Genomic DNA, 21685 nt, shown 5'->3' with positions numbered 1-21685 from the left:
ACAATGTTGGTAATCAAACAGTTGACGGTAGCCTTTGACTTCCATAGTAAGAAAAAAATCCAGTGGTTACCATATCTTCTTTTGTGTTCAATAGAAAGAAATTCATACAGGTTTGGAACAACATGAGGGTGAGTAAATGATGACAGAATTTTAATTTTTGGATGAACTATCCCTTTAACTTTCATATTCATCTGTTGTGCCCTCTTGTGGTGTAATATAACTCATTTCATATTGTTGTCTAATACCTTACCCTGGTCTAATGCTTCCTGTCTGCATGTTTGTGTTGCAGTGGCTGGTTCAACGTCCTGAGCCGCGTCCACAGTGCCACTCCAGAACAGCTTCTGCAGATGCAGCACGAGCAGGCCAACCCCAAGAACGCAGTTGTGAGTGTCCACACTAATCTAACTCTTAGCAACTGGCTGAAATCACTTTTATGTGTCATAGAATATGGTATTTACATGTCATTTTTATGATGTTTTATCCTCAGGGAACACTGGATGTTGGGCTTATCGACTCCGTATGTGCTTCCGACAATCCAGACAGGTAATGCATGATATCATGATATCATTAATCCAGAAACAGAATATTTTCAGTCCCACTTTATATTAGGGTCTTTAACCACTATGTATTAACATTTAAATTAAGCATTTGATACTATGCACTTATTATGTATTGTTTAATTGTTTGTTATTGTTTAAAAAAACATTTATAATTATAAACATTAATTACATTTATAATTACTCTGTTGACCCTTCCCTTACCCCTTAATCCACCTTTAAACATAACCATACCACCAAACCTGTCCCTACCCGTATCCCACCTCAATAGCAGCAAAAGTGAACCTAAAACATTTTTATGCAAGTACATAGTAGTTTAAGACACCTAATATAAAGTGTGGCCATATTTTCTGTATCATTCATACTGTTTGCATTTAATGTATTCATTTTGAACATTTCATTTTGTTTTAAATAGTATTTGTGATATAATGGTTAAACAGTGCTGTACTCATGAGATTTCTTTCCCTCAGGCCAAACTCATTTGTTATAATCACTGCTAATCGTGTGATCCATTGCAACACTGACACACCAGAGGAAATGCACCACTGGATCGGCCTCCTGCAGAAGCCTAAAGGAGACTCGAGAATAGACGGCCAGGAGTTCATAGTGAGAGGTGAGTCAGACCGGTCTGTACAGGATACAAAGATTTACAAAACAGCACTGTACTTGATACATTATTGAGGTCATGATGAATCATTCTACTAAACAGTGCCATTTGTGTCCTTCATACATTACTGTTTAAAACCTTGGGATCAGTAAGATTTTTGAAAGAAAGAAATTTATACTTTTATTCAGCAAGGATCAAAAGAAATCGTTTTTAACATTAAAAATGTTAAAAATCTTTGCTATTTAAATAAATGCTGTTCTTTTTAGCTTTTTGTTCATTTAAAAATTGTTTCACGGTTTCCACAAAAAATTTAAGCAGCACAACTGTTTTCAACATTGATAATAATAAGAAATGTTTCTTGAGCAGCAAATCAGCATATTAGAATGATTTCTAAAGGATCATGTGACACTGAAGACTGGAGTAATGATGCTCAAAATTCAGCTTTTCATTCATATAAATAAATTACATTTTAAAATATAATAAAAAAGAAAGCAGTTATATTTAATTGTAATACTGTTTCATAATATTACTATTTTATTGTATTTGTGATCAAATAAATGCAGCTTTAAAAAACAAACAAACAAAAAAAATCTTACCATCCCCAAATGTTTGCATGGTAGTGTACAGTATACTGTACATTTGTGTAAAAAAATTCTATAAACCATGAATCACTGGTGCCAACTTTTGCTATGTTTTTGTTCTTTGGTATATGTTTAAATGAAAATTGCATTTTGTCTTTATTCTCTTTATATATTTATAATATACTAAAATATCTGCAAATCTGTAGATTTCAGTTGTTATATTATTAAAATACCTCATACTATTAATGTAAACTCTGTTACCATTATATTTTCCCTTTTTGAGGTGATAAACTAATCTATAATCAGGGCTTGATGTTTATTGCTCACCAGCCACTGTGGCTAGTGGTTTTCCAAAGTTACTAGCCACTCAGCATTTTCACTGGCTACAATTTGGACATCAATACCATGGGGAAAAACTGCCATATTATTATTATATATTATATTATATTATATTATATAGATATTTTTAATATCTCATAATTTGGCAGCAGGTATATAGGGCTGCTGTCACTTTAAGACCTGACTCACAGATCCATTATACTGTTACAGTAGGCTACTGTGAGGCGGCTTTATATGCACGCACTTGAGTGTGAGAACAAAATCTGTGGAAATTAGTAAAATTATTACTTGTAGCCATGCCAAAATTTAAGCCCTGTAACACCAACAATATTCATCCGGAGCAAATGAGTGAGTAAAGGGAGGCGGTTTGAGTGTCAACGCGCTGTCGGAGAGATGAGAGAGCGAGAAAGCACAGCTAGTATCGTGTATCTATTTTGCGGAAAAATGATTATTGAAGGTTTTGCAGACAATTCAATGTATATCAAAAAATCTGTGTTACACGCCACTGCTGAAATCCAACCGCATTTGGCGGTTTGGCGGGTGTTAATGTCGAGTCCTGTTTATGACTATTGACTATTCATTAAATCATCATTTTGTAGTCACTAAAATACACACTTTTAATCTTCTAGAGTATAATCTTTTCATACTCTAAGTGATTGTAATTACTTCCTCCCTCAAATTTTCCATAAGGTTGGCTGCATAAAGAGATGAAGTCCAGTGGGAAGAGCACGTCTCTCAAGCTGAAGAAACGCTGGTTTGTTCTGACCAACAACTCACTGGATTATTATAAATCATCAGAGCGCAGTGCCTCCAAACTGGGAACACTGGTGCTCAACAGCCTTTGCTCGGTTGTTCAGCCTGATGAGAAAGTCTACAAGGAGACAGGTGAGTCCAGACAGTGTGAAAATGAGAACTAGTGAGATTTCTTCGAATTTTCGTTGGACCGTTTCCAATGCCTCTGGGTCTCCACAGGTTACTGGAACATAATAGTCCATGGGAGAAAGCATTCTTACCGTCTCTACACCAAACTACTGAACGAAGCCATGAGATGGGCTTCAGCCATTCAGGTGGCCATCGACAACAAGGTTCCCATAGAAACACCTACCCAGCAACTCATCCGAGATATTAAGGTACATTCACCCTAACATATCTCATTGATTTCTCCGTATAGAGTGAGGTTTTTCATCTTATTAACAATCATGTTTCAGTTGTGGAAGCCGATTCCTCTCAAGCCCCGGCAATCCCTCAGGGTCAAAAACTGTAGTGTTAAGTGAGGTACACGGATGAGTGCTCTGTGTGCTGTTCACTCAGACTGTTTCTCTTGTTTTTTCTAACTTCATTCTGTATTCGTTTGATTATTTCTGAGTGCTTCTCTTCTACATCTATGCAGGATGTTTTCCTAGAGTGATTTTGAATGGTTAACGGTGTACTTATTCTGTGTAAGTCATTTGTGAGTCATTTTGGTGTAAGTCATTTTGGTTTATGATGTGCTGGACGCCATACTGACACCTAGTGGTGCGGATGCTCAAAAAGAAATTTTCAGAGCGGGGAATTGAGTACACCTTTATCCTGCTAGAAATCCAGATAAAACCAAATCTTGATAACTAGTTTTACATGTCATCTGGTTAGATGGACTACTACCTGTTCAGCTAGTCAAGTAAGTAGTTAAAAATGTTGAGGTGGTAATTTATGCTCCAAAACATAGCTTGAACTGGTTTATCACCTTTGACTAGTATGACCTAGTTTATCAAGCATGGCAAAAAAGGCAAGGCTCAAAAACCTTTTGTCACTTTTGTGTGCTGTGTTTCCACCTGCAGTGTTCTGTGGAAGTACATTGTCTTATATGAGTATATAAAACCCCTAATGCCATTGTTGTTTGCATGGTTGTGCAGGAGAGCAGTCTTAATGTGGAGGCTGTGGAGCAGATGTACTGGAGGAACCCCATCCTGAGATACACGCAGCACCCACTGCACTCGCCGCTGCTGCCTCTGCCGTACGGAGAGGTCAATGTCAGCTGTGAGTCTTTCCTTAACAATGATCTATTCCTGTGTTTCCTGTCAAATAAGTTTCTATTTATTAAATGTCTATAGTTGTAGACAATCAGTGTGACTATTTTTAATTCAAACCAAAACTAATAATCACGTCTGCAAAATGTACACATGCAAATGTAATGTTAAAAACTTTTTAGTAATTGAAATAAAGGTCAAATAAAATAAAATATAAATATTAGATGTAAAAATTTTACAAAAAAAAAAAAAATTGCCTTGTCAACTAACTTATTAAAATTACTAAAACTGAAATAAAATAAATTAAAGCTATATAGAAATATTAAAAAAAAATATTTAAAACTGCTATAACTTAAAACTAAAATTATTATATACCACAATAGTATATAAATAATTTTAAAATGATTCTGTAGACTGTAGAATAATATGTCTATTGTTACTATTACTGTTGTTAAATTCATGTTCTGGCTTTAATACAATTTGTGACATGGTGTTTATTACCACAAAATTTATTTTTTATATATATTTTTTATTTATTTAATTTTTTGCTGTTTATTAATTCTGGAATAATTTGTAAAAGCAATTATGTGTCGATGGGTCAACTCATTCCAGAGATCACACTTAAAACACTTACATTAATATATAAAAACAAATATTATACAGTGTGACCAATTAATTTTAAAATATTAAAATGACAAATAAAGTGACAAAAAAAGGGCTAAATAAAATAATTTTTTATTGATTTTTATATTTTTTTAATTAAAATAAATTTCAAGTATTCCATCTAGTCTTGAAGGTCATAAAAGAATTTCCAAGAATTTAGAAAAATGTTTAAAATGGTTTTAAAAAACGTTTATCATTGCATGTCAACTACCTAGTACATAGTACATATGAGAACACTATATAAATGCATCATTCATTCATTCATTCATTCATTCATACCCTTTTACAAACTGATAGGCAAAAGTATTTTCTGTGGGAACTGACAACAGGCCACACATGCTATTATAGATCTTAACGTTTATTGAACCCAGGACATTCCTTAAATATTCCATTCAATCCGCATTCTCCTGTTCACCCGGTTCATATATTGTGGCCTCATTGTTGGATTGTTCACTGATGATTAATTTGTTCAGTGACGCACATTTTTACCATTTGAACTTTGTATTTGTGGGATGATGGATTTAATCCCTTTGTCTGTGTCTCTTTCTCCATCTGTCTCCTCTTCCTGTCCTACTTCCTGCAGTGCAAAAGGAGAAAGGCTACACCAGCCTGCAAGATGAGGCGGTCAAGATCTTTAACTCATTACAGGAGATGGAAGCTGTCTCAGACCCAATGCCCATCATTCAAGGCATTTTACAGACGTGTCAAGATCTGCGGCCGCTCAGAGATGAAGTCTACTGTCAGCTGATCAAACAAACCAATCACGTGCCTCAACCCAACAGCCCCGCCAACCGTGCACACTGGCATCTGCTCACCTGCATGAGCTGCACCTTTCTGCCCAGCCGTGGCATCCTCAGATACCTCAGATTCCACCTGAAAAGGTGTTGTTGCTACTCTATTTCATACTGTTAAATAACAGATTTTCACTGTCATTTTTTTAATTAAATTTAGTGTTCTAACATATATATGAATGATTCTGGTGCACTTTGAGAAGAAAATAGAGAAAATAGTGGGAAAAATATCCTGGCCTAAGCCCTTGTACCTCAGCCAAAACAAATCAAATTCATTGCATCCGCTCAAAAGTATAACAATGACTTAGTCCATCCTGGCTTTGTCTTGGGTGGTCTTATGCTGACAGATAAATCCTTTATGAATTATGTAAATGACATATTTTGGATACAACATTAAAATTTTGGGTTACACTTTATTTTAAGGTATCCATATTACAGTGAATTTATACATTTAAGTACTGAGTAATAATAATTAACTACATGTACTTACTACATGGTTAGAGTTAGGATAAGGGTTTGGTTTAGGGTTAGTTGCATGTAATTATGCATAAGTTATAGTTATTACCACAGTAAGAACATGTAACCTGTGTAATAAGAACACTGTAAAATAAAGTGTTACCAGATTTTGCTGTAGGGCAGTGTGTTTGCATCACTGTACAGTACTTGCTATAAATATTATGAAAATGGCTTTTTTATTTATATTTTCAGTTTCAGTAATTTTATGTGCTTTTGTCATTTTTTTTTTTTATTATTTTCTTTTTTAAATACATTTCTATATAGCTTTAATGTTATTTCTGTTTTAGTTGTTGTAATTTTAGTTCTTCAGCTTAAAGGATGTTTCCAAGGAAATGTCTAATATTGAATATTAGACATGAATTAGACATGTTAGAAATGAATATTATCACATAATCCTTCAGAAATCATTCTAATAGGCTGATTTGCTGCTGAAGAAACATTTCTGAATATTTTAAAAGTATAATATTTATGTTTTATTTATTTCAGCTTTATTTCAATTACTGTTTTTTTGTTTGTTTTTTTTGTAGTTAATAATAACAACACTGATTCTGACCACAGAATATTTGTGACCCTGGACCACAAAACTAGTCATAAGGGTCAATTTTTTGAAATTGAGATTTATACATCATCTGAAAGCTGAATAAGTAAGCTTGATTGATGTATGGTTTGTTAGGATATGACAATATTTGGCCGATATACAACTATTTGAAAATCTGGAATCTGAAGGTGCAAAAAAATCAAAATATTGAGAAAATGAGTCTTTAAAGTTGTCCAAATGAAGTCCTTAGCAATGCACATCCACTCACAAAAATACATTTTTGATATATTTACAGTAGGAAATATCTTCATGGAACATGATCTTTACTTAATATCCAAGAAAAATCAATAATTTTGACCCATACAATGTATTGTTAGCTATTGCTGCAAACATACCTGTGCGATTTATAACTGGTTTTGTGGTCCAGGGTCAAATTTTGCATTTGGTGACATTCATATTTTCTCATATCAATCACTTCTTAGGATAAAGGAGCTGTTCCCTGGAACAGAAATTGAGATGTTTGCTGTGTTCATTGGCGAGTCGCTGAAGAAGACAAAAGCGCGGGAGTTTGTGCCTTCACAAGACGAGATTATCGCCCTCCTGAACAGACGGGAGATGACGACCACCGTTTACTGCCATGGTGGAGGCTCCTGCAAGATTTCAATCAACTCTCACACTACAGCAGGAGAGGTGAGGGATACTAACAGCCTGCAAAGCACAGCCAAACTGCAAAAATAGGTAACACCTTATTTTAGTGCCGTAGTTACACATTACTAAATGTACTTACTATAGTAATAACAGTAAATTATGCATAGTTACAAGTAACTAAACCAAACCCTAACCCTATCTGTAACTCTATAGTAAGTACATGTAGTTAATTAATAGTTCTCAGCACTTATTTGTGTAATTACAATGTAACTACGGCACTGTAAAATAAAGTGTAACCCAAAAATATTATAATGCAATAACCTAGTCCTAATAATGCAGTAATCAGATATTAGTTGATTCAGAATTGCACCATTGTACCCACACAAGTTATCACAAAAATCATGTGTTTTATTTATTCATGCAAACATTTCTGGCTCTGGCAACTGAGGAGAAAAAGTCTTCCTGTGCCTTACAGCGAATAGCAAACACTGTGGATGAACGAATGTTCCTCTTAATCAGGATTGCGTGTGGAACTTCATGGTGTAATACGCTGATGGCGAAGTGTTTCATTTCTTTTTTTGTGTGTAGGTGGTAGAGAAACTGATCCGAGGCTTGGCTATGGAGGACAGCAGGAACATGTTTGCTTTGTTCGAGCATAACAACAAGATTGACCGGGCCGTGGAGAGCAGGGTGATTGTGGCCGATGTGCTGGCCAAGTTCGAGAGGTAAAATTACACCACAAAGCTGCACCTATTCACTATCAAAAATTAAATTCTGTTCCTACAAAACGCTGTCAAGCACGTGTTGTCAGTTGGTTATTAAAGCGGTAATGCAATTATAACATATTTAATATTTAAAACAATTGTGAAATAAATGGATTTAATAAGTAGCACAAAAAATGAATGTTTGTTGTGGTGGTTGTTTCTCAGGCTGGCAGGGAGTGAAGTGGAGGAAGACGGCCCATGGAAGCTGTACTTCAAACTGTATTGTTTCTTAGATGTGGAGAGCATGCCCAAGGAAGGAGTGGAGTTTGTCTTCATGTTTGAGCAGGTCAGTAATTTATAGTTTCACTTCTTATCTCTGTTTTGTTAAACCCAATTGAGGAGGTGTGTAAAACCTGGAGAAACTTTCTCCAGGTTTTACACACCTACTATCTAAACTGACTAATGTTGTTTCCCATTCATCTCAGTGGCAGTTGCTGTTTTAGCTTTTATATTTATTTTTTTCTGTTTTAATTTTAGTTTAAATGTATAATTTTAGTTTAAAAATAATTAGTATTTTTATGTTATTGTCATTTTTATTATTTTTTAAATTCTATATAGCTTTATAATAAGTCTAATATTTATATTTTTTTATTTAAACATTCTTAAACATTTCTAAATCAAGATATATTAAATTGAGAAGCAAAATGACAAGATATTAAGTCTTGTTTTCTGAAAAATGTATCAAATTAAGTGAGTTTGTGCTTAAAACAAGAAATAAAAAAAAACTGCCAATGGGGTAAGAAAGATAAACTTCCCTTTGAATTAAGTTTATTTTTCTTTCTTATTGGTAGATTTTTTTTTTCTTGTTTTAAGCACAAACCCACCCCATTTTTAATACATTTTTCAGAAAACAAGACTTAATATCTCATGTCATTTTGCTTTTCAAGTTAATGTATCTTGATTTAAGAGTGTTTATATTTGTACTGGAAAATAAGACAAAAATGCTAAGTAAGAAAATAAGTGTTCAGAGGAATTCAGATGTGAGTCTTGTTCTCATTCATCTCTCCAGGCTCATGAAAGTTTAATAAGCGGTCACTTTCCTGCCCATGAGGACACACTTCAGCACCTAGCTGCTTTACGTCTGCAGTACCTGTATGGGGATGTGTCTCGGGTGAACTGGAGCTTGGACAGCATCTACCCCACTGGCCGTCTGCGCAACCGCATGCTTCAGTTCACCAAAGTAGGAGGAGCAGCCGGACAGGGACAGACTCTAGAAAGGAGGAGGACGAGCTTCCTGGACGGCACGCTGAGGCGTGGACTGAAGACGGGCACTATGAAGAAACAGCGCAGCATGCAGGAGGAACAAATGCTGGAAATGTGGATCAAGGAAGAGACTTCAGCCACCAGGGCCAGTGTTATGGAAAAATGGAGTCGACTGCATGGTCTGGATCAACACCAAGCCATGCTCAAATATATGAACATCATTAAAGAATGGCCTGGGTATGGATCTACGCTGTTTGATGTGGAGGTAAGCACCGAGGATAAAACCAAAGGATGTTTGAGATATGAGTTGACTACAACATGGGTTCAGTGGAAAATCACCTACTTACCTGCAAAACTTCAAAAACGTGCCTATACATAAAATTCACTGCTGTTTCCAGCTGAAATGAACACTTGTTTCAGCAAAATACCAACAACTTTTATTCCTTTTCACACAAATAATGATTATATTAATAAAGACTTATTTTTGGTTGATTCCTTGCACAATACTATCCTATTACCTCAGAACACTTTTAACATAGTGCATGATTTGTAAACGAATACATTTTGACATTTACTTCACATAATCAGCTCCATATTGATGGCTTTTCTGATGTAGAAAACTTGCTCCGTAGCTCCCCCATGAAACACGAGTCACGATAAAAGACCTGAAAGACTTGTAGAAGCAAGCTAATATAGCATGGTTGCTTTAGCAAATGCATTTTTATCTCATGTTTGCTTATATTACCACTATCATTTGGGTTTAGGGTAGGGTTTAGTGTCGGTGGTACATTATTTTCAAACGCGATAGAGCATTAACCTTTTAGCGCCGGTCACCAGACATTTCATTTCTGAACTTCCAAATTTACGTTCATCTATTTTGGGTAATGGTTGGATTACATCAATTAAAATATTTTAAACCTCCTTTTCAAGCTCTCCATTTCTCATGAATAATACATGAACAAATAGATTTGTGCTTTTTTGAGAAAAAATGATTGGTGCGTGAACAGGCGTTGTTATGCATTTGCCAAGGTATTCTTAGGATGTTCTGGGTGGTTGCTTTACTGTCCAAGTCAAAAGAGTTCACGCCCAGATAGTATCTGGATAATTTTTGTATATTCTAATCCAACACTTGCTGTGATTCTGTGTGCAGTGTAAAGAAGGTGGTTTCCCTCATGACCTCTGGCTGAGTGTGAGTGCCGAGAACGTGTCTGTGTATAAGAGAGGAGAGGCCAAACCTCTGGAGACTTTCCCCTACGAACACATTGTCTTCTTTGGAGCTCCTCATGCCAGCACATACAAGATCACAGTGGATGGGAGAGACATGTTCTTTGAGACACCTCAGGTAATCAAATGTCATTTTAAATGGATAGTTTACCCAAAGATGAATATTCTGTCATCATTTACTCATCCACATGTCGTTGTCGAAACACAAAGATATTTGTAATGAAACCTGAAAAAATTTGTTCATAAAAGTTCATTACACCAAAACATTGGTGCTTCAAAAAGTTCATAAAGACATAGTAATTGTCATCCATATGAATCAGACGGTTTAATCCAAGTCTTGTGAAGAGACACAACCACTTTCTGAACAGCTTTAAGATTTTATTCACATATAAACATTGATCAACACACACACATAGAGCACATCAAATATGGTAAACAGAATGTCAAAACGTACTTTCTTGATGCGCGAGAACCAATAAGGTTTGTTCTTGCATGCCGTGGTGTGTTTGAACTTCTGTTCACCATATTTAAATGGATAGTTCACCCAAAAATGAAAATTTAATGTTTATCTGCTTACCCCCAGGGCATCCAAGATGTAGGTGACTTTGTTTCTTCAGTAGAACACAAATGATGATTTTTAACTCCAACCGTTGTGGTCTGTCAGTCGTATAATGCATGTCGATGGTAACAAAATCTATGAGAGTAAAAAAAAACATGCACAGACAAATCCAAATTAAACCCTGCGGCTCGTGACGACACATTGATGTCCTAAGACATGAAACAATCAGTTTGTACAGAAAACCGAACAGTATTTATAATTTTTTTACCTCTAATACACGACTATGTCCAACTGCCTTGAACATCCGGTTGGTGAGGTCTAAAAACGCGCTCTGATGACGGAAGTGATATCTCGCGTGTATATGTCAATGAGTGTGAGCGATCACTTCCGGCATCAGAGTGCATTCAGACCTCACACACCGGATGCCGCGCGTGCGCTCAAGGCAGTTGGACATAGTGGTGTATTAGAGGTAAAAAATGATATAAATACTGTTCGGTTTCTCGCACAAACCAATCGTTTCGTGTCTTAGGACATCAGTGTGTCGTCATGAGCCGCAGGGTTTAATTTGGATTTGTCTGTGCATGTTTTTTGACTCTTATAGATGGAGTTCCCATTGACATGCATTATACGACTGACAGACTGCAACGGTTGGAGTTAAAAATCATCATTTGTGTTCTACTGAAGAAACAAAGTCACCTACATCTTGGATGCCCTGGGGGTAAGCAGATAAACATCAAATTTTCATTTTTGGGTGAACTATCCCTTTAATGCGCTGTATGCATGTACTTGGATTAAACCACTTGATTCATATGAATTACATTTATGGTCTCTTAATGAACTTTTTGAAACTTCAAAGTTTGGTTTTCGAAGATAAGTCTTATGAGTTTTGGAACAGCAGGAGGGTGAGTAAATGACAGAATTTTCATTTTTGGGTAAACTATCCCTGTACAAAAGAGCATAATCAATATATAATTGAATAGAAGTGTTTTTGGTTTGCTTTCTTCAGTTTCCTTCACTGTGCTAAACTGTGGCTTGTTTTAGGTTGGAGAGATCACCAAAATAATGAAAGCCTACATCAACATGATAGTTAAGAAACGATGCAGCGTCAGATCAGTGGCCAGCTTTGGGAGCAACTGGATCAGGTGATGAGTACTGAGCAATGACAGTCAAGATGCGAGAGATTTCCTTTTCACTCATGGAAAAAAGAGCTCAACAGCAGGGATGCGGATTGATGACTATAAGATGAACCATTGAGAAGACAAACATCATTTTAAAAATCTGCATGTGTGTAGACAACCACCCCTCTAACAACGTATCATGTTTGATGATTAATATACAGTTATGTGGAGTGGGATTTCGAACCAATGAGATTTCACTGTGGGCGTGGCTACCAACAGAATGTCCTGTAAGTCATCACAGTTGAGTTTAGCCCTTGTTCCTTTATCCCATCACATCTGGTTAGTATGTGGCACAATGCTAGTTAACCAGCAAATGTTCATCGCCAATACCTCAAAGTCCTGAATGCTTTAACATGCTCCTTTCTGGTTTTCTGATTTTCAGTTTTGAACACTCTTTGAAGTGAAAAGATCAAAACAGGGTCTAAAATGTTACATACAAAACAGTGTTTTGTTGAGAGCTCTCAAAGACTTATAGCCTGAAGTGATTGCTCACATCAAAAGTGTCAACAGCCATGTTAAAACTTGTCCATTTGCCTTACTTCGCACAAGGGCTGGTCTGTGCAGATTTGAGTCATTTAGATTGCTTTCTGTGTTACTGTTTATCTGTTACTGAACCTTCACTCAGGTTCCTCGGGTTGAGAGAATGAGGAAAAGTTTTTCTGCCTTTATGTCTTGCCATTTTCATCCATGCGTTCTCTCATGTATTGTACATAAGGGGCTGTTCACACTGAGTGTGTTTTTGCGCTTTTTTTCCATTGTGTTTCTATGTAAACATGCACTAGACGGATGTGTTTGACTGCTGTGCTTCCGTGTCGCATCTTTTTTTATGTCTCGCACACGGCACAGTGTTCTAAAAACGTGGTGCTCAGGTTAAAATAGGTTTTAAAAAAACATTTTTTTTTCCATTCCACTCCCCTGCGTCTTGCATTTTTGGATACCACTGATTTCACTATGCAAACATGCACTAGATTGATGTGCTTGGCCCTTAGGGGTCACTCACACAGAACATATTTTTGTGTTTAAAAATGCAATACGCAGGGCAGTGGAATAAAAAAATGCCCTGAAACTGTTATCCATCTTTTTGAGCCCAGACGTGAAAATAAATGGTTCTAGTTCATGATGGTTGTAGGTTCATACAGACCTATGTTTGGTCTATTTTTAAAGAAGACACTCCCGCTTTAAAGTACCATTTCCATTTTAATGCAATGTTCAATTTCAAAAGAGTTTTCACAGGATGAATTCTAGAGTGTTTACATAGAAGAACAATAGAAAAACTAATTTTGTGTGAAATGCCCCTTCTGGGTTAAGCTCAGGTACAGTATAAAGACATAAGCAATATCTTAACATTTCAGTGCAGTATTGTGGGTGTTAAACAAAACGAGATTTGACAGAAAATATGTGGAATACCACTGTACTGATATTTATTTTGCAGAAAAGCTGTAAAAAAAAAAAAACTTGTGCTATTTCACACAGTAGGTCAGTTGTAAATGTATTCTTTCAAGAAAAAATAATCCATTTTAGTTTATACATCAAACCTTTTTGAATACGCTTTTTCTAAGGTGGTTAAGAATGTTTTTAAGGAAGCATACTTGTAACTGAAGGATGATTTTGTGTGCCTAAAAGAGAGTGAATAATTATGGGTGGGCTGGGTATTTATTCAGTGTTAGTGTTATTGTATGGATGATGATGTTGTGTTGATGGCATGCCGTGTACAGACATCAGTGATGTAACACACAGTGATAATATGAATGGAGGATGTCACTGTGGTATCAGAGGCTTGTTTGTGTGGTACCACGACCTCATTCAAAGTTCTGTTCATTATTGCTCCATTATTATATCTGGTGAGCTGCTGGTCAGTTCAATGCCAGAGTGCATCTCATTGTCATTAGTTTAGTCAAAATATTTCAGCTTGTGTAGAGGATGAAAATCAAAGGTTGTTTTTTTGTAACTGGATTTACAAAATTCTTAATAAATTATTTCTGTTCCAGATGGTGGTGTGGGTTATTGAATTACCTTACATTTTCATTTGTTCTTTGCTTTTCCACAATCTAATGCATATGATACAAAATAATAAACAACTGCAACATTCACTTGCAATAAGAATATTTTACGAGATTGTTTGAGTTTGTTTTTGTTCATATCTGTTATATAAAATATGGAGATGAATATATAGAGAGATGAGCACTGATGCTGGCATATACACGGGACATGAAACACTGCAGAATGAAGCAAGGCTGTGAAGTGTCCCAGAAGACGGGTCCGCCCCAAGTCTTCGGTGCCAGTGCTTATCACTGAGGTGAACTAGTACAAAACTAATCAAAATGGATCCTTGTGCGGCACCTTAGAGTCTCCAGTGCATTATGCAACATCATCTCGTTAAATATTATTACTGCACGTTCAGACAGAGATAGACAGACAGACAGACGGCTTTAATATTATCCCAAAAAGATTTTTTTTTTTTATTTGTGGATTTTTTTTTTTTTTTCACAAACGTATGCGACACGGAAAAAAGTAACAGATAAGTTCATGTGTGTTATTATTTTTTTAATAAAAATTAATTGATGTTTTTAGGTATATAAACAATTTTAAGAAGCCAACGTGACGGGTTTTCTTTTTGTCTGTCAGAAAAACAACTTCTAAATCAGTGCCTCAAATCCTGCTTAACCATAAACCACTATTTCGAAACTGGGAGGTTCTTGAAAAGTCGCCGTTTAGTCCTTCCAGAAAACACATGACCAGGGCTGAAACCCAACACAGATCCGCTGCAATTGCCAACATGATCCAAACTCGGACTTTTTTACTGTCTTTTGTTTTCTTTTTCTTCAGTTTTGCAGTTGTTTTTGCTCAGACGACAAGTCCAGTAACAAGTAAGTTTCAGCCACTCTGCTGTTTGTTTACAAGCTTTTTAAACCGTTTATACTGTAAAACAACAATGGCTACAATGGAACTATTCTACTTGAATAGCTTTTTTGGGGATCAGCTCTCAGATTCGCAACGCGCGCATGACGCCCAAAATTATGTCTAGGTAGGCAGCTTGCAAGGTTTTGAAACGAAAACAATGTTTTTTGCAGTTCGTTTGTCTAGCCAGCACACTTTCCCGAATTAATCGTCCTGCATATTTTCTTGGAAATTGTAACGTTTTAATAATAAGTTACGTATAACCATACTGTCCGCAGTAGAAAGTGACTTCGAGCAGCTGATCATATGACTCAGGCGGCTCAGTAAAATGCATAGATCGAAAGACTTTAGAGTAAATGACTAAATTTGTTCAAAATGTGTAAACATTTATTTGATGTTTTTAGTAAAATTTAAACCTTAACCTTTGTAAATTTGCATTTTATTTGCTCATGTCATTTGTGCTCTTTCCATAATTCCTGCTGTTTATTCACGTTAAGGCAGAGAGGCTATAACGTGCCCTACTTAAATCACATGATAGAAAATTTAACAAAGGATTTAATATAACTGCTTTAAGGGAAGATGTTTTGTTTTCATTCAAAATAGATTTCTGAGTAATACTGTATGTTTTAGATATCATTTATTAAACTATGGTTAAAATCAGCTGTAACATTGATGTTAGACTTGTCCCTTCTTTTCACAGACTGCACTTTAAAATCCAACACAACTTGTGAAGAATGTCTGAAGATTGTTTCGGTAGGATTTGTCAGTGTGCATATAATTTGATATTACTGATAATAACACTTCTAAACAACCCCATAGTATTTGTTTATATATACAATCATAAAACAATGTTCTGTGACATAAATGTACATAATGGTTGTGTATGTTATCCCTTGTTCAGTGTTTGTGGTGCATCTCAAGCCAGAAATGCATTGACTATCCAGTGAAGAGCATTCTACCATCTCATAGTGTTTGTCCTCTCTCAGACGCACGATGGGGAATGTGCTGGAGTAAGACTGACAGTCACATACAGCAAGAAACATTTTGTCATCTGTTTACTGTCTTAATGGAAATATCATGTGTATTTGTTATCATGAACATGTACAGTTTACATTTCTCAACGGTTTACATTCCCTTTACATTTAAATAAGGAACAGGTTTGATCAGTATCATTTGTGTAAATGTATTTAATAATGTGTCTTGTTGAATATCTGATAAGTCAAATAGCTTCAAATTATTTTAGTCCTCTTACATAAAACATAAATGAATAATGATCTTCCATTCTGCATGGGGGAATATAAACTTTTATGCTGAACTGTAAAAACTAGAACTTTATACGCCACATTCAAAGTCCATAGTTCATGGTAGCTTTAACTTCATTACATTCTTCACTTTATTACTTTGAACTACATTTAAACTCTTGTAAAAATGAGTCAAAGCAAGTTTAACCTTCTGCATATACTGCCGTTTCAGAGTACAATCTGTGAGTTTTGGACAAGAATGATCACATCAATTTTGTGTTGTATGAATCACAGTGAATTTCCAGGCTCTCATCATTACCATCTCTGTGATCGCCGGCGTGATCATCATCGCCATATTCGTCTGCTGCTTCTGCTGCTGTAAATGTGAAAACATTGGGTAAGATGAAAACCAGCCCTTGTGATTAAAGTTTTTAATATGATGGTAAAGCAATAAATATATTTAGAGTTGCTGCCATGTGATTGGCTGATTAGATATTTGCAGCTATATGTGACCCTGGACCATAAAAAATCACCTGAATAAATAAGCTTTCCATTGATGTATGGTTTGTTAGGATAGGACATATTTGGCCGAGATACAACAATTTGAAAATCTGGAATCTAAGGGTGCGAAAAAATCTAAATATTGAGAAAATCGCCTTTAAAGTTGTCCAATTGAAGTCCTTAGCAATGCATATCCACTCACAAAAATACATTTTTAATATATTTACAGTAGGAAATTTACAAAATATCTTCATGGAACATGATCTGTACTTAATATCATAATGATTTTTGGCATAAAAGAAAAATCAATAATTTTGACCCATACAATGTATTGTTGGCTATTGCTATAAATATACCTTATGACTGGTTTTGTGGTCCAGGGTCACATATATCAAATGGTTTACTGCTATTAATTATTAATAACAAATGGCTATCACATTGGAACGCATAAGAAATTATTAAACATTTAACATAAAAAATTCTCCTAACAATCTGAAAGGTCTAGGAGGAATGATGAGCGAACGGAGAGACAAGCTCATTTGAGAAAGTTTCGCCAAGAGGAGAGGTATGATTTGTTGTGGGAAAATTAATTCCATATATTTGATTTGTTTTAATAAATGTGGAGACTATTGAGTCTTTTCTTGATAAAATAGTGTTAAGGGAAAAAATCATTTCATTGCAGGAAAGCAGAGATGAAGAAGAGACATGATGAAATGCGACTGAAATATGGTAAGATTTTCCTGATGTAAAATAAAAAGAAGTATCCTTTAAAGTTCACTTAAATGATGTGTTTCAGAGTTTGAACTTCATTCACTCTGTTTCAGGTTTGACAAAGGATAACCCGTACTCCAGATTTGAGTAGGAAACTTGTGATGATGCTCCACTGTTGACTTTTCTTATACCTCACAACTGTAAAAAAGAACACATTTCCTTGCATACCCAGCACTCCATTTTTATTTGATTGAACTGGTTGCCAAAGTAGCCAGTTACCAGCTGACCACAAGCATGCATTGTTGGTATTGGCTTGAAATTTGATTCAATCACACCTGGATTTTCAACAAATCTGCAAGCAAACCACAATTGGACAATGTATTTATGAAGCTCTTGATGACTTTTTGCAAATCCAAATAAGCAACAACATAAATTCAGCAAGACGTGTTGATAATTGAGTCTGCATTGGGCCAGACCTGATTTTTGGTTAGCAGTACATGAAATTTACTGCTGTTGCATCTTAATCATATTAAATGAGCTCTTGTCTTGCATAAATAGTAAATTGATATTTCAAATTGATATTTTATAACTTGTCTATGTGTTGCATTTGTCAATGTTTTAATCATGTTCTAGCTTATTGTAATTACAAAATGGTTGATTTATCAGTGCAATTTACAAAGTCAAATAAACTGGGAGAAAAAGAAGATGAATAAAAGTCAATATTGTGCATTATTTTAGATTATTAAATCTTTAGGAAGTACTTATCTGTTATTAGACAAATAAGAAAAAGATCATTATTAATATAATTAAGTAATGCAAAAACTAAATGCTTTTTGCAATAAATGCAACAAGGTCATTCATCATACTTAATTTTTAAAAAATAGATTTCACCTAAATCTTTTTTTTTTTTTAAACAAAAACAGTATAAACAATTTTTCATGTTTTTAAATTATTTTATTTTATATGTAATTAAAATTTTAAACATATAATGTTTAATCAGGTTTTCAGTTTTTATTCCTGAGACCCCAAAAATAATAATGTAATATTTTTCATTAAGCAAAAGTAATTTGCACAATATCATATTCAAATGATGTTCATGCGGTAATTAAGTAGAATAATTTGTTGTTGGCCTCAGACCTCGGAGGATTTGTCACATGGTTTCATATTGTCCAATAAAATAGACGAGTTGATTTTGCGCGTTCTCGGGCTAGCGTACACTGCTGGGAATCACGTGGTTTTACCCGATCCAATCAACTGGGCGAATCCATTTTGCGCGTTCTTGCTGAGCGCGGGGAGGACAGAAGCGGGTAGTAGCGCACTCGTGTTACCGTCACATCCACATTATCAGGAAAATCCTACATTTCTACAAAAATGTCAGAAGAAAAGCCAAAGGTATATGCATGTCTTTGTGTTCTGAGCTCCAGCAGCATGGAGAAAAATATTTTTATGTGATTATAATGTATGAATGTAGATTGTCTGGATCCTGCACTTTATATGTGGTTAGAAGGGAAACAAAGAGGTTTTCAACAAAGATTTTGCGCATTTTCCGCATGTGGCCATTTAACTTAGCCATCCATCCAACTACATGGAAAATCATAACATCTCTTGTCGCTAACAATCAACCCGGCAGTGTTTCGCTTCATTTCAGCATCAACAAGATGCTCAGATTGGCGTTCTTTCATGGCGGATAGTTGCTTCAACTTTGCGCCAAACGCAGTTGCACTGAAAGCGTCACGCTGTCTGAAATCTCGCGCAGTTGTTCATGTTGGTGCTCTTTTTCAGTAGTGTTTGTATTAATACAGATAATATAAACTCAAGTATGTCTCTGTCGCGTCATTCATATCTTAAAGGGTTTTATTCCGTATTACAGGAACATCTAATGTTAAATACAGCGGCTGCATGTAAAGGACAATGTGGCTTGAGCGCAAATGACTCCCCTGCGGTGTGTGTGTGGCTTAGACCCTTCAGCCTGATTATAACAACAACACCGTGTGTGTTTATTAAACTTTCTTTAATCTCTATTTTACACTGCATATTTTATTACAGGAAGGCGTGAAGACCGAAAACGACCACATCAACTTGAAGGTGGCAGGTCAGGATGGATCTGTGGTCCAGTTCAAAATCAAAAGGCACACCCCCCTCAGCAAACTGATGAAGGCATACTGCGAAAGACAGGTGAGACATCAGCTTGAGCTTCAGTCATTCTGATGTCTGCACACGCCATGAAGCATTGTACTCTTGGTGTAACGTTGATGAGCAGAACTCTAATTTGGATTAATTTTCTCTTTTCAGGGATTATCCATAAGGCAAATACGTTTCAGGTTTGATGGTCAGCCAATCAATGAGACGGACACACCTGCACAGGTTTGTACTTAATCGTTGCATTTGTTGGTAGAGGTGTGAGCATCTCAGTATGAATGTGATAACTGATTTATAAACGCATGTATGCTCTCTTGCTGTGGTGACTTTCTAGTTCAGATGTAAGATATTATTTAATTGATTCCAAATGTCTTTGAGGATGCAGTCTCTGTGAAATTAGTTTTACACATTTTTCTACACATTTTTGATAATGTATTTGTCATAAATGTATTTGAAAACCTAGAGCTCAGGCACAAATAAGCTTGGATTAAAATGTTTCTCAATCTTTTCGTGTCATGTGAATTTTCAGCTGGAAATGGAGGATGAAGACACTATCGATGTATTCCAGCAGCAGACGGGAGGAACGTGCTAAAGATGAAGCACATGTGGATGATGCTTTTTTTTTTTTTATATTTGTGCTCATCTTCACTTCCACTGCAGTTCAGGGCTGAAATGGAAAAGGTTTTGGAAATCTAATCTAAGTTAATAGATTGTATTTTTTTTTTTTTTTTTTTTTTCCCTCTCATTTTAATCATCCAAAGACCTCTTTTCCGTTTTTGCAATGTTCTCCCTGAACCGAACTGGAAATGATAGTTACTAATGATATCCCCCCTCCACCACCACCACCTTTAGAGTTTATTGTATGCCTGTAATATGCGTTTTTGTATTATGTACGTATGTTTGCACCTCCCCCATCTATTTTTATATACAAGGAGGGAAGTTTTGTGAAAGGATGTTTGTGACTTGGTATGGTCTCAGAATCTTTAATTGCAGTAAACAACTTTAAGACTTCCTTTTTATGGACAATTTCAATTGTTGACATTGCAGCATTGTGTTTCTCTGACACCTCAGGTTTGATAAAGCTAGATTGTGGATCGTATTCCAGTAGACATTATTTTTAATTTTAAATGCTTTGATGCGTATGTCTTTAAAAGTTTGCTGTCTGCTAAGTTTGGATTACATGAAATGCAAATGAAGTGTTCCCCTTGTTTTTACTGTCATATACTTTGCCTTCTACAAATACATCGTAACATCCCTCTCATTTAGCCTTTGTGGCATATCAAGAGTATTAAACACTATCCTGGTGAAATAGCAGCTCCACAGAAAGCTCAACATGTGTGTGAGTAATGGGAATAGCAGGGGTGTTTGGGAGTGCAGAGGATCCTGTGTTGGCCATTTACTACTGTATATAATAAATATAGTTTGATACTGATCTGTGTCTTGTTCTTCAGGTTGTTGTATAGAGAAATTGAAGTTGGTTGCCACTAGATGGAGCAACAGCAAAAAGATTAAATGCAGTCTTGAATATTTTGTTAAACTGACTGTTGGAAAATAATCCTGAGAATGCTGGAACTGCATTTAGTGGATCTGTATAAGCCTGAGTCTCTGAAGGAGTCAAGCACTTCAATGTGTGCTATAGATTTTCTTAAAATCAATGTCTAGTTGGTTAACATCAGGACACTACATTAACATGAGCTAACAATGAAAAATACTTCTATAGCATTTAATGTTAATTTCAACATTTACTGATATATGATTAAAATCAAACATTGTTAATATTATTTAAATGAACTAGGCTAACATGAACTAACAGTTGAACAGATGTGTGTTTATCTTAGCCTCAGACTGTTGCAGATTTACCAGTTCTTGCTGCGAGATGTTGCTCCAATCTTCCACCAAGGCACTTGCTAGTTCTTGTACATGTCTGGGGGACATAATGGTTACATGTGGTTTGGCACTGCAAGGAAGCTGTCCTTCCTGTAGCACTGTCTTAGGTTTATTAAATTATGGACATTGCAGTT

General features: G+C 35.6%; 3 protein-coding genes across 3 annotated transcripts in view; all 3 read left to right on the top strand.

Annotated features, from left to right (window-relative positions):
* Positions 1–14161, top strand: part of myo10l3 (myosin X, like 3) — an 81452-nt gene extending 67291 nt beyond the window's left edge. Inside the window, exons 28-40 of the mRNA XM_051904621.1 lie at positions 290–383; positions 488–543; positions 1028–1170; positions 2775–2969; positions 3057–3214; positions 3977–4100; positions 5337–5634; positions 7081–7288; positions 7835–7971; positions 8176–8296; positions 9020–9478; positions 10364–10555; positions 12038–14161. Coding sequence (XP_051760581.1) covers positions 290–383; positions 488–543; positions 1028–1170; positions 2775–2969; positions 3057–3214; positions 3977–4100; positions 5337–5634; positions 7081–7288; positions 7835–7971; positions 8176–8296; positions 9020–9478; positions 10364–10555; positions 12038–12142 — 2290 coding nt within the window. The 3' untranslated portion in view covers positions 12143–14161. The remainder of the gene's footprint in view (positions 1–289; positions 384–487; positions 544–1027; positions 1171–2774; positions 2970–3056; positions 3215–3976; positions 4101–5336; positions 5635–7080; positions 7289–7834; positions 7972–8175; positions 8297–9019; positions 9479–10363; positions 10556–12037) is intronic.
* A 592-nt stretch (positions 14162–14753) lies between these two features.
* pttg1ipb (PTTG1 interacting protein b) lies at positions 14754–18240 on the top strand. Its single transcript, XM_051904655.1, has 7 exons — positions 14754–15041; positions 15773–15825; positions 15974–16082; positions 16608–16710; positions 17314–17379; positions 17497–17543; positions 17639–18240. Exons 1-7 carry the CDS (start codon positions 14906–14908, stop codon positions 17674–17676), a joined length of 552 nt encoding a protein of 183 aa, XP_051760615.1. The 5' UTR covers positions 14754–14905; the 3' UTR covers positions 17677–18240.
* A 486-nt stretch (positions 18241–18726) lies between these two features.
* On the top strand, positions 18727–21096 carry sumo3b (small ubiquitin like modifier 3b). The gene is made up of 4 exons (XM_051904656.1): positions 18727–18917; positions 19572–19700; positions 19818–19889; positions 20194–21096. The coding sequence occupies exons 1-4, from the start codon at positions 18897–18899 to the stop codon at positions 20254–20256; spliced, it is 285 nt and encodes a 94-aa protein (XP_051760616.1). The 5' UTR covers positions 18727–18896; the 3' UTR covers positions 20257–21096.
* Positions 21097–21685: the final 589 nt, after the last annotated feature.

The sequence above is a fragment of the Ctenopharyngodon idella genome, chromosome 9 (assembly GCF_019924925.1).
Source record: "Ctenopharyngodon idella isolate HZGC_01 chromosome 9, HZGC01, whole genome shotgun sequence".
Lineage (NCBI taxonomy): Eukaryota > Metazoa > Chordata > Actinopteri > Cypriniformes > Xenocyprididae > Ctenopharyngodon > Ctenopharyngodon idella.
Note: the sequence above shows the minus strand (reverse complement) of the source record. Positions and strands in the feature narration are given on the sequence as shown.

Excerpts from the sequence above, each read along its gene's own strand:
- sumo3b (XM_051904656.1), top strand. The coding sequence starts at position 18,897 with ATGTCAGAAGAAAAGCCAAAG. Across the intron at positions 19,701-19,817 it reads AGGCATACTGCGAAAGACAG|GGATTATCCATAAGGCAAAT; the intron begins GTGAGACATCAG and ends TTCTCTTTTCAG. Across the intron at positions 19,890-20,193 it reads AGACGGACACACCTGCACAG|CTGGAAATGGAGGATGAAGA; the intron begins GTTTGTACTTAA and ends GTGAATTTTCAG.
- pttg1ipb (XM_051904655.1), top strand. The coding sequence starts at position 14,906 with ATGACCAGGGCTGAAACCCAACACAGATCCGCTGCAATTGCCAACATG. Across the intron at positions 15,042-15,772 it reads GACGACAAGTCCAGTAACAA|ACTGCACTTTAAAATCCAAC; the intron begins GTAAGTTTCAGC and ends TTCTTTTCACAG. Across the intron at positions 17,544-17,638 it reads TGAAATGCGACTGAAATATG|GTTTGACAAAGGATAACCCG; the intron begins GTAAGATTTTCC and ends ACTCTGTTTCAG.